Genomic DNA, 13,519 nt, shown 5'->3' on the forward strand with positions numbered 1-13,519 from the left:
ATATATATATATATATATATATATATATATATATATATATATATATATGCCCCTTTGGCTTAATTAATAAAACTATCTGTACACAAAACAAACAAAAGATTTTAAATAATAGATTAAATATGGATTTCTTAATTTAAACAAAAAATATAACTACACAATTAGATAAAACCACCAAGAAATCTTATTGTTCATATTTTAAACCTTTGGCATTTTTTTTACAAAATAATTGATTAATTTACTCTGTTTGATTTATCATTCCATAAACTGATTCCGTTAACTGAAAGATATCTTTCTTTATCTTTAGTTCTTGGGTTAAATAAAAAAAAAAAAAAAATGTAAAAAAACCCTTAAAAATGGTCATGAGTGCCACAGTTGTCGTCCCTTTTATCAGTGTTATTTTGCACCCAGTCTGCAGGATTACAGTGAATTCCCAGAATTCCCAAATCTTGAATCCTGGGCTTGTACTGCAGAATTAACAACCTGATGCGTGACCCTGGGCCACACCTTCATGCCAGACTTTGCCTGCTAGAGGTCATTTATAGAAAGGAGAGGGTATTTTTGTCAGCTCATATCTAGTTTTTTCTCATCCATAAACATTTGTCATCATTCTAAATTTCATGATTTTCATGTTCCAGTGTTTTTGAGTGTCTACTGTCCACTCGGACCCCAAACATGATGATCGTTACCAAACAGACATTTCAGATCATTTTGACTTTTTTTTTTTTTTTAAACACTTGCTTTGTTTTTGACACAAATAATTAAATACTTTTTCATTTTTGGTTTTGAATGGGCACTTTAGCTGCATTGGCTTGAATTAGTCACATGACTTTGGACTAAAAGGTTTGAAATCCTGCAGCAGACAGACTGCAGCAAACTTCAAAGAACTGAAGAGGATCTGAGTCTGCAGAACGGCAGTCAAAAGCAGCAACAGCAGCACATATCTTAAGGAATAAATCATCAAATATCGCTACATTTATGCATTTCATAATTTACAGTCAAAAATTATTTAAAACCAACAAAACTTGAGCATATTTCCTGCATCTGGGTAAAAAAATAAACACTGATTATAGGAAGAACTTTCATAAAGATGTGTAGAATTATGTTTGTCGAGAGTTGCATGCATCAATATAAAATAATTCTAATAACTAAATTAAAGAATTTTAACTTGATAAAAAGGTTGAATTACATGCAGATATTCATTTGGTAGAAAAACAAGACATTTTTTTCAGGCTCTCTTGTTAATTCTTTGAAACTAAGGCCAAATATGTAACATTATGTTGAAATATGCAAAGTAAATATGACTTAAGCTAAAACAAGATTTTAAACAGATTTTTTAAGTGGAAACTCACTAAAATATTAACTAAAATGAGCAAGTTTTGGTGAAGGGAAGTATTTTTGTAGCAAATCCTGTTTGGATCTTTGGGGAGTGATGCTGCCAAATGTTTTCTGCTGAAAAAACGTAACCTAACGTACCCTCGGAGTGATGGGAGAGGATGAGGAGGTTCACACAGGCAGCTCCGGCCCCCGAGCCAAAGATGGTGATTCTCTCTGGGTCTCCTCCAAAGTGGCCGATGTTTTCATTGAGCCAGCGCAGAGCCTGGATCTGGTCCAACAAGCCATAGTTCCCCTTCGCAGACTGGTCCCCTGTGCTCAAAAAGCCTGCAGGGGCAATTAAAGCAAGCAGAAAGAGAGAAAACACAAATGATGGAGGAGTATTTTGAAAACTCAGGGCGTCTGGGCATTATGCTGTTATGTTTTTTCCTTTTCATTTTGTCCCGTGCAAATCTAGAAAACAGTGTGCTGTCTTTGTCATTAACTTCTCAGCCTCCAGCTCTCAGCACGGCCCAGATTTCCCACTGAAAGCTCATCAAATTACTAAACTTCAAATGCCCACGCTGAAAGTTGGGAGAACTTCTCCGCAGAGGAAGGAGGAGGAGAGCGGCAGAAGGCAAGATCCACCCACTTTCTGGACACGCAGCAGGTGCACACCCACAACAAGATATTATAAACTCAAATAAACGCTACAACCCAAATGGACAGAATACTTTGTTCCTGCACCAGAGAAGTCCCCTATGTTTTACACGTGTGTCAAAGTGAGCCGAAAAACAAAAAAAAAGTGTTAAAGGACTTCAGTAATCGGCTCTCCTCCCACTGTAACGTCTGCAGGAGGGCAGGAAGGCGTGACAAAGCGAGCCGCTTCCTCATACACTTTGATTCAGCCGCCTCGTGGTTTGATTTTCTGCCCCGGACGGTAAAAAGATTCAGCGATTATTCAGGAGAAAACACACCACTGCCTGAGGTGCATTCATGATGTGTGGCGACATCGGCTCACAGAGCTGCATTTTTCTTTTTTAACCAACAACTAAAAAACCTGCAGGCTTTTTCCCTCTTTTCCCTAATGTGGAGAGACTTTTTAGAGTATTTCTTTGTTGTTGTTGTTGTTGTTTATGGGTGAAGCTGAGAATTTCCTACAATTCTGACCAAAACTTAAACATATTGATTAGTTAACTAAGGAGTGTTTGAGTTAAAATGAAGATAGAATAAGTCTAAAAAAATTAAATAGAAAAATGTGTGTAATTAGATTACGTTGTTTAATTTTTAAAGAATGTATTTGTACAATGGTGCAGTAAATAAGTGTTAAGCTTCTACAAACAAGCAAAAATATTGTTACTTCTTTTCTAAGCACTTCCATTCTCCACTGTCACCTGTTTGAACTGGTTTTTGTATAAAAGACACTTCTCCACAACCTTAAACAGTCAGACTGCAACCTCTCTGCCATAACCTGGACCAAAGAGCTGTTGAAGGACACCAGGAACAAGATCTTTCACCTGGACAAAACTGGAAGGAACCAATCAACAATAAGCAAGAAGTTTGGTGAGAAGAGATGGACTGTTGGATAAATTATTAGAAAATGAAAGAATGACAATCTCCCGGTGTGTCATCCACGGTCTCAACAAAGATCTGTAGAGCGGTGAGGAAACAGCCCACATGATATAACTGGTTATTGACATGAAGATAGCTTGTACCTCAGAAACTAAAGTTGCTATAGCAACACCTGGATTCAAATCCTGCAGTTCTCTAAAGGTCCTCCTGCCTAAACCAGCACATGTCCAGACCGTCTAAAGTTCTCCGAAGATCTGGATGATCCAGGAGAGGATTGGGAGAAGGTCATGTGATCAGTTGAAACCAAACTCTTTGGTGGAAGCGCCACTCGCCATGAATAGATGAAGAATGCTGAGCTCCAAGAACACTAGACCCACTGTGAAGCATAGCAGTGGAAACATCATGATTTGGGGCTGTTTTTCTGCACACAGACCAGGACAACTGATCCGTATCATGGAACCCATCCCAGACTTATCATCCGGGTAACAAAGGAGTGGCTACATTCTGTCTCTCACGGATGTGGTGAGTCTACGATGAACATAACAAACCAAACTCCTCATTTCAAGTGAAACACTGTCTGGAATCGCACTTTTGTCCCTTACTGGAACTGCCAATTTAAGCTTCAAAAACTGTTTAAAAAAAGCAACAAACTTGAATGGAACTATTAGTTTTCTCTGAATTTTTCTTTTTCTTATTTGTTTTCATGTTGAACTCTTATTTTGAAAGTTTCCCATTATAGACTGTGTTCTGCTTCACTTCCTGTCCTTCTGTCACACCTGGATTCTGTTCCCTAAAGACACAACCGTTTTTTTTTTCTGTCGTCTGTCTTCTCAGTACGTATCCTCCACAATTACACTTCTTATTGCTAAAAAATCCTCCTCGATGAATTTTTGGAGTTCCAGTCTTTTGTTTTACTTGTCCTCTGTTTAACCTGGAAGAGCTGCTTCCCCAGTGCCTTCTGTTTGTTTGAGCCCAGTTAATAAAACGGTTGTCAGTCAACCAGCCGCCTTCCAAATCAGACAGTCATGTCCTCCTGCGGCTGCAAGAAGGCAGGACAAAATAAACTAAACTAAAATCCTGAACGCAAACAAACTGCAGAATATGAAAAGCAAAGTCGAGATGAGAGCAAAATCATTTTTTAGATGTTTGTAAAAATGTTAAGGAGCTGCCATTGTTGATGAAGATTCAGTAATTGTCACAGGGACTTTATATTCCAAATTTTGTCCACAATGAAACCTATTTAGACATCCTTGAATTATTAAAATGTATTTATTGTCTCTTGTCCGTGTATCAACAGAACTGGGTTTGTGTCGACTCTTTATGTTGCAGAAAGCTGAGACTAGTTGGGAAAATTAGTTGAGAGAAAAAATCAAAATTGTCAACATTTTGCACACATTTCTTTGAAAAATCAGATTTCAAATATTCACTTGACTCATGTGATTTTGAACAACTCAACTTTATTTATATAGCACTTTCAAAAAAGCAAGCAGCTAAAACAAAGTGGCATACACAAAAGATAGAAAACAACAACACTAAAACAAGGTAAAAACACAAGATAAAAAGACAATAAAGTCAAATAAAAGAATTATAAAATAATAAAACCCATAAAATAACAATAAAACAGCAGGGGTCTCATGTTGCGTTAAAAGCCAGGGCATAAAAGTGAGTCTTTAGACGGGTTTTAAAAACAATAGAATAATGATTTAACAGCCTACTGGGAAATTTGGAGCCCATACAGAAATATTCTCCTCTAATCAGTACAAACCTAATTTAGTTGTTTACTAACCAGTGACAAAGTTATTTTTACATTTATTTTACTTTATTAAACTTGATTAGAACAACTTTAGGAAAGAAAACTAATAACTTTTTCATCTTTATACAATATTTTTTCCTTTAATGTTTTAAGACAAAAAAAACATAAAAACCGCAGAACATTTGGAGACTAAAACACAACAGTTTGTTAGAAGCAGTCACCAGAAATGTGTAGTTACCACTGACTGTATAAGAGAACTGGACTGAGTGACCCCTCCCCAATATGGCTTTTTAAACAGTAAGTATCTGCTGGTTCAAGAAGCCAAAATCCCTTAAACGTCTATAAATAAACATCTATTACTCTGTCATTATATTTGTCAGAATAACCATACTTGCTCTGATACCTTTTTATATTTTTTTCCATAATATTTCTTTAGTGGGAATTATTCATGTTATAAACTGACCAATCAGATTCCTCAACAAACGTTCAAAGTGTCTAATAATTTCTAGTGGGAGTGGTTTGGTCTTCTAACAAACTCACTCCTGATTGGCCGTAGAGGTTACCATAGAAACGATGGCTCAGACGGATTTCTGGTTCCAACATGGCGGCGGCCGTATCACAAAAAAACGGCGACTGAATGGACTTAATTTTGTTGGAGCCCTTAGTGAGTCATTTTCTATGGGTGACGTCACACTCACTCAGTCCAGTTATCATATACAGCTAATGGTAGTACAGTAACAAGTGTAACTTAAAAAAAAAAGTCAAGTTTAATTTTTTAAAAGATCAAAACCTTTAATTGTAATTTTTGCTAAGAGTACCTTTCGGAAAATAATTAAGTGAATGTATTTTTTCAAGTCAGAGTTCCCGTCATGTTAATTTTTAGTCAGATTTCAAGAGGTAAACATTACTCAATGGAAATTTACTGCTGACAGTTACTGTTTTAAAAAAAAGAAAAACTTGTATTTGATCTGATCAGAACCGAATTATATTACTATGCAAAACTGTAAAATGAAAGTGTGGAAGTTATAGAAGTTTGCTTCTTCCCACTCCTTTTTAAGCAATCAATCAAATTAATCAATTAAACTCTACTTAACTTTAGTTAATAATTACAATATGTAATGAATCAAATGTGACACAAGTGTGTCTTTGTTTGTTTGTTTTCTATTTTTTAATCAATTTTTTCTTTAATGAGTTTGAAAAATGTGTGTGTTTTGCCCTGTATTTTTCCCAATCTATGTTTGAAATCAATCAATTTCCTCGTTACAATCTTACGTTAGAGGTTAAGAGTGGAGGAATATCAAAAAGAGAAAGCAATTTAACCACTGAGCATTCCCGAAAAATTGATAAAAACATTTGCAAATCTAGAGAAGTGGGGATGACCAAAAAGTTAGTGAATATGTTTTCAATGTGAGGTAGTGAGGAGGTAATGGACTTTTATTGTTGTAATGTAGAAGACAGGAAGAGCCATGTTTACCCTCCCAGTCGGTCATTTTTCTAGATTGTGTCGCCCCCTAATGAGGAGAAGTTGTAACTGCATGATATTTTCAGGATGTTTGTTTGCATAAGGCAGCTTTAAGTTAGATTATCAGACACATCTGACATTTTATTCATGTTTTTTTTGTGGTGTGTTGCTCAAAAAGGAAATATATTTGGATTAAAGAAGTCCTTCTGTCGAGCCATATGGAGGACCAGAGCGAACCACTCAGTGTTAAAAGAAAAAAAATATTAAACACGAATAGTAGCAGCATTGATGCCAATGGTGTCAAGATAACATATCGTGTTTTTGATTTTTAAATGCACCAATGAGATCAAAGAGAATAACAAACAGCATAAAGGAAAGCTGCGGGGGGTAAAGCTGTTTTAATGTTCTGTTGGTCCCTCTGAATCCACCCTGAAACTCCTCATGAAAACCCATTCCTCTTTCAAAGAGCGATCCGTTGTTTTTAGACAACATCTTAAAGGATTTCACACAAATACAGGTCTGAAATCGGCTAATGCATTAGGATGAAGAGTGGGCTTTCCAAGCAATGGTTTAATTAAAGCTAATTTAAAAGCCTGTGGTACATAGCTGGTCAATACAGAAAGATTAATCTAAGTCGGGAGGTGTTGATAAGTGCTGGAACATCCTGTAACGGTTAATTGGAATGTGGTCCAACAAACACACTGATGTTTTAGAACTCCCATTGCTAACATAAGTCAGGCAGATCGATCAGGAGTAAAAAAAAAAAACAAACAGTCAAATGAGACATTTTGTTGATTTTTTTTCCAAAACAAAACCCCTGAGATGAAGTTTCTATAGCATTTATATAAGGTAAAAGTCTTAATTTTATTGTTTATTCCCCTGTCTCAACTTGTCAATAAATCAGTCCATAAAATTATTTATGTTCAGCTTTGATTCTTAGCACCAAGAGTCGACTATAAAGTAAACCTATTAAGCATTTTATTCCTTTAAAGAGCTTCAGAGCCTCCAGCAGTTTAGCCAGTTTCAGGCAAGTTGAATAACTTTTTAACACAGGAAGTGGTCACTAAATTATATATTAAAATAAATAAATCTTGTTTTTATGATGGTGTAACCTATGTAACATTTTCTAAGGTCCTAGTTCCAGCATGTCCTTGCAGTCTTTCTATAAATTAAACCTATAACCAATCATTTTGATACATGCATTTCTTAGACCCCATCTAATTAGCATGTCAAATACTTTCCTCAAAAACTCATTGTATAGAAAGCATTTTTACTCCGCACCGGGTAATAAGGCACACTGTCAACAAATGGTCTATTTTCAACATTATAATGTGCTTTTGAAAAAAGCACATTATAATGTTGAAAATAACTGTAAAACGAATTAAGCAATACAAAAGAGTCAGAGATAAGTCCGTCAGTCAGACTTTATTAATTAATGAATTATTAGTACCTCTAGAACTTGTTTGGAACAAGCTAAATGTTAGCAACATTAAAAGCTTTAGCTGCATTAGTGTATTTATAATACCTGTAACTTCTAAACTTGTTGACAACATGTAAAAAAACAGACTTATACCGCTAAAACAAACGTTACTATGACTACACTAACTCAACCTTTTTAGTAACAAGTGAAAAAAACTGTTCAACACCGCTACACTTTAGTTCCCCTAAAAGCGTTAGCAACATTAGCATATATTCACAAAACCTTTAACTCCCAACCTTATCAGTAATATTTTTCTTCACTACTCAATATAGTACTCTATATAGTACTGATGAGGTGTGCACTATCAGAAATTAATGAAGGACCATCTGATGCGAGCAGGGGAACATAGGTGGACATTTAATGAAAACAGTAGAAAAGAAGAGTGATTTTATTTTATATATTTATTATTTATAGTTTTTTTAGTTTCCTTGACCTTATAGTTTTATTTCCACTCTGCAGCCAATCAGAATCAAGTATGTCATCTGGACCATGGCATAAGGCAAGGATAACTTATTTATTGTTATTATTTTTTAAATGACTGCATCAAAAGATTGCAAAATAAGATTTTTGCATTTTAAACTATAATTGTAGTGCAAAAACACATCAAAGGATTTTCCCATTTTTTTGTGGATTTCATCTAAGGGTTTAAAAAACATATTAATTCTAAAAATGTGAATTTTCTGTCAACTCTGTGATGTACTAAGCTTTACAGGGATAAGAATATTTATACTCTTAAAAGAACCTCTAGACCCTTTTAAAGTCTCCCGAACAACGATTTAGCTGTAAGAGGACAATAATCTGTTCTCAGCAATAATGATAATGTGATAATGAACATAAAAAAAACAAAGTGTGATTAAACTGCAATGTAGACTTAATAGGATTAACTAGTTCATGAGGAAACCACATCTGCTCTCAGCCTCCACACTGCGGCGTTGAAAAGGTTATTAAAAACAGAAATCTCATTATTACCATGTACAAATGTTGCTGAAACGTGAGTCTTTTCTGAAAGGAATACATCAAGTCATTAAGATAATGTTTACAAGTTAGCACTGACTGAACTCGTGCCGGTAATCGCTTTGCTCTTAGCCTGACGGGACTCTGACCTGGTCATGTATCAGTACTGACCTGCACCGCCTATCAAAACCGCGGGCACGTGTCGACGGCCCAGCCATGCTGAGCTGCCAGCCACAGTTGCCTGGCAACGGTCCAAGGCCTCGGGTAAAATGAAATGGGTAGACACTCACAAAAGCACTTCCATACTCATATTTAAGCAGGAAAACAACAACATGCAAGCGAACATAAACTCAGAGAAAGTCGGCTCACGCTGTTGAGTCATAAGTACGAGTGAAGATCTGAGATTGAGCTTCGGCCTCCTGCAGCTCTCAATGAGGGAGCAACATGAAGAGGATTTTTTTTTCCAGGTTTATCTTTCAACGTTGAATCCAAACAAATTCCCTTCTTTTCCCTCTCGTTCTTTTTCAGCAAGTTTTCTTTCTGGTTCCTCCACCCCTTCTGCTGAGTTGGGGCTTCCTCCTGACTTTAGCGCTGAGAGCTGCAGTTTATGATGCTGCACTCATGCATATTCAAGACTCGCTTAAGGTAACGGCTAAGGAAGTGTAAGGAGAGTCATCAAGGCCCGCGCCGAACAAATGCATGAAAGAAAAACAAGACAAGGGAGCACATGATGGAGGTACACCCATCACTGCAGCCATTAGGACATTTTTCCATTGGAAAAATATCAGGTTTCATTACATTTTCAGCTAATTTGTTTTACATTTAAAACTACACTTTTAATTTTCCACATTTATATCTGTATTTAAAAGACTTCATTGAAGTATCTATTAATATTTATAGTGTATATATATATATATATATATATATATATATATATATATATATATATATATAGTATATTTATAGATTCAGTGTAGATATATATATATATATATATATATATATAGTGTATTTATAGATTCAGTCTATATATATATATTTCAGCATTCAGAGCTTTGAGACTTCTGCTGGAGCGTTCTAGATGTCTGCACTGCCAGATTCATATTAGCTAACCAATAGTTTACAGTCGGAAAGGTACAGCAAGGTTTGCTGAACTGGATTTTCCCACAAACTAGTGTCAGACGATGTTCTTATCACTCATCCAATTTATCATTTCATAAAACAAAATAGAGAAATAATAGCGGTAATTTAAAAGTCTTACAATAAATAGGTAATTAAAATAAAACAATAACATTTTAAATAATCTAAACTAAAAAACTTGGAAAGCTAAAATACTGTATTTTTCGGACAACAAGTCGCTCCAGAATATAATTCACAGCTGCAAAAAAAGCTGAATAACGAAGAAAACGTCATATACAAGTCACAAAAGAATGGGCATTTCATCCAGAAAAACAAATCATAATTCAGTATTCCGTATTCACGTTTCTTTGTTCGCTGATTATTTTTTTGTCGCATGACTCTTCTAGTTCGTTAAAAAAACTCAGACAACTCCAGACGCTTGTATAAAATTTTGGTGTCCAAAGGAGATGCTGAAGTCCATCTCTACGATGAGGTGTATCTCCACGCTCCGGAGATACACCGTCAGCTACCTCCCCTCTTCTCTCCATGTCCCCACATGGAGAAATGGCATCAGCTGATACAGAAGCCTCCGAAAAAAATCCTGATATGCTGAAGAAGATAATCGCGGAGGATAACTATCATCCGGAGCAGGTGTTTGTTATTTGATGAAAGAGGAAGCACAGGCTCCTGGTTTTAAGACAGAGCGACATTCCTCATCTGCGTCATAAAGTACGCTGTCACTGCGGTACAGTCTTTTGTTGTGAATTAAAAAAAAAAAAACTCTTTATGTTTAGCAATACTACAATGTTCTTTAATAAAACATGAAAACATGTTTGCAAGGGTTGAGACAGATGACGGGGGGTTGTCTGTATTCCTGCATTCACGGATTCCGCAGATTGGTGGATGTTGCCGCTCCCTAACCCCCATGAGTAAGGGAGAATTACTGTAATGGATTAAATAAAAAAATATATTTGCATGCTTCACGACCATCAAAAATTGATGCTTATAGCTTCATGAAACATAGGAGAAATCATATTTATTAGCGCGACATATGAACAATTATTCAGATTGCATAAACTCTTTACTCTTAAATCAATAAATACATTGATCTCGTCATCCTCTACGTCCCTTTGGAATAATTCCGTTTAGCTAGGTGTAAGGCTGAGTAGTGCTTCTTCATCTACGTTGCTCAGGTAACAAATACTTATGAACACACCTATAGTTACCTCTAGTGGTTGTTGCTATAAAAAAAAACTTACTTACTTTATGGCTTTGATAATATATAATTCATGTACTTTTAATCTTCTTTTTGAAAAAGTTACATCTTTTTTCATGTATTTTTTTGTCATTTTATTGCCTTTACAAAAAGTAATTTCCCACATAAAGATGTTAAGTAACTATTTCAATTTTTAAATGTCAGCAGAGTTAAATGCAGCACAAGAATACTGGCAAAAAAAAAATTAGAAACAGAAGTGCAGAAGGGAGGGATGGAGTGTGGAGTCCTGGGAAAGCAGGGATTAAAAAAAATCCACTGACATGAAACAGATATTAAAGTGAATATTGCCCTAAGCGATCAGATCGTAACTGAAATAGGTGAGAGGAGTGTGATGAAGGACACGTTATGTAATCTCTCAGTGACGTCAGGCTCCGGATGATCAGACATGTCATAGATGTGATTGAAAAAGGAAACGGAGCTTTACAGTGTTCATGAAGGTCTGCAAATCAATTACAAGCAAAAGTAGCATTTAAAAATAAAAATGTGTAAACAAAATAGAGTAGAATGGATCATTACATAATGTGCAGAGGAAAATATGCAATTAGAGAAAAACAAAAGAAAAAATGTCTGACTATTTTAGCTCTTAAACTTCAGTGCTTTCTTGTTGAATAACGTCTGAAGTTTCAACCTAAAGAACCAGCCTAGCCTTCATGAATCAAACCTTATGCCAAGTATGAGCAAAAATTGAATTTAATGCTGGAGGGCCCTTCAATAAACCAATGTGATTCCTGTATTTCATCCTTAAATGAAGTCCTCTATTTTTTTTTCTGAATTAAAAAAAAGCAAAAAACAAAAAAGCTTTAATGAACCAGAAAAAGGATAACATAAAGGTTATTTACACATGTGGCCTGGAAAAGGTACATAAATATGTTTATTGGACTATTAGAAAAAGTCATTTTACATGAATGATCGATAAAATCTGAGGAAAAAATGCAAATTAATTTGGAAACAGGGTTTTGACCTCAAAACTGTTTTAAGTACTGCTTTTTCTGCACTATAATGCACACTTAATATGGTTAATCTAGAAAACCCAACAGAGTGACTTATATGTAGATTGATTCTGTGTTTACTGATGTCAGAGGGAATTTGAGTACAGCGCCCTGTAAAAATTTCAGTTTGTTCTTTTGTACGAGTTGTGAATATACCGTAGTTTGTTGTTTTTGTAAATATGCTAACGTGGCTAATGTGTAGCAATGTCAGACATTTTTTTTAAATGTGTTTCTAACAAGGTTGGGAGTTAGCTTAGATAGTCGCAGTAATGGTTGTTTCAGCGGTATCAGTCAGTTTTTTTTTTTTTTTTTGAGTGTTGAAAACAAGATTGAGTGTTTTGTAGCCTAAATAAATATGCTAACGCAGCTAAAGTTTAGTGGTGTCAGACAGTTACTTATTCCAAAACACAACAGTGTGCCTTATATAAAGAGTAATTCTGGTTTTCCTAACTGATGTCAAAGCAATTTAGAGAGGTACAGGGCACTCTGGTCTAATGTCAGTTTATTTTTAAGAGTTCCAAACAAGGTTGGGCATTATTGTAAATACACCAACATAGCAAACACATAGCAGTGTCAGGCTGTTTTTCATGTGTTATTAACAAGGTTGTGAGTTAGCATAATTACAGTAGCAGTTGTTTTAGCGGTATCAGTCTGTTTATTTTTTTTGCATGTGGCAAACAAGGTTCAGAGTTAGCGTGTTGTGAATATACTAATGTGTAGACTACTACAAACAAGCTCTAGTTACTGTAAGCAGCCTTGACAAAGTTTGACGGACGAACAGATTTATTTCTGTTTTTTTATTTGGCTTTATGCACCTTATAGTTCGGTGTGCCTTATATATCAAGTGATTTTAAAAACAGACCTTTCATTGACAGTGCACGTTCTGATTTGGTGCACCCTGTTGTGAGGAAAATGTCCTATATTGTTACTCCTGTACCTGTACTGTAAAACTTCATATTTTAAATAAAACGTTTTGACTTTGATTTTCATTCATTTTGAAATTACATTTGTAAAAAAAAAAAAACAACTTGATTTTTTTTTTTAAAGTCAATATGAGGAACCACACATTTTTTATGTTTTATAGTGACTAATATAAGAATAATTTTAGCATATTTATGACTGACCCACATGAAACTCACCCAAGTTAGGGAACCTAATTGAAGATGCTAACGACACAACGACTTAACACCTTAATTTTGTGGGTCGCTAATTCCCAATGTAGCTTTTAATCAAGACTCCACTTACCGTATTTTCCGGACTATAAGTCGCGGTTTTTTTCATAGATTGATAGATAATTTATATATGTATGTATATATATAAATTGCTAATTAATCCCAAATCTGGAAAAAATAATCAGGATTAATCAACATAATTTTTTTCTTATTATTTAATTTTTTTAGTTATACTATTTGCCAGCCACTTATTATCTGCACATAATCATAATATGAAATCACAAGCAAAATTGTACATTTAGAACATATATTTTAATCCTTTGGAACCTGGGGTCTAAAACTCAGTTTTTGTCTACTTTTGAATTTACCTCTATTTTCAATTTGAAAGACTGCATACTTGCTTATTTGGTCTCATTTTAATCTGCACGACA

At 35.0% G+C, this 13,519-nt stretch overlaps 1 protein-coding gene across 3 annotated transcripts in view; it reads right to left on the minus strand.

Annotated features, from left to right (window-relative positions):
• The window catches only part of nlgn2b (neuroligin 2b), a 128,121-nt gene that overhangs the window by 13,974 nt on the left and 100,628 nt on the right, over nucleotides 1-13,519 (minus strand). For all 3 annotated transcript variants that reach the window (XM_024265912.2, XM_024265913.2, XM_024265911.2), the window contains exon 5: nucleotides 1,474-1,659. In XM_024265912.2, coding sequence (XP_024121680.1) covers nucleotides 1,474-1,659 — 186 coding nt within the window. The remainder of the gene's footprint in view (nucleotides 1-1,473; nucleotides 1,660-13,519) is intronic.

Source organism: Oryzias melastigma, linkage group LG14 (genome assembly GCF_002922805.2).
Source record: "Oryzias melastigma strain HK-1 linkage group LG14, ASM292280v2, whole genome shotgun sequence".
In the NCBI taxonomy this organism is placed as follows: Eukaryota; Metazoa; Chordata; class Actinopteri; order Beloniformes; family Adrianichthyidae; genus Oryzias; species Oryzias melastigma.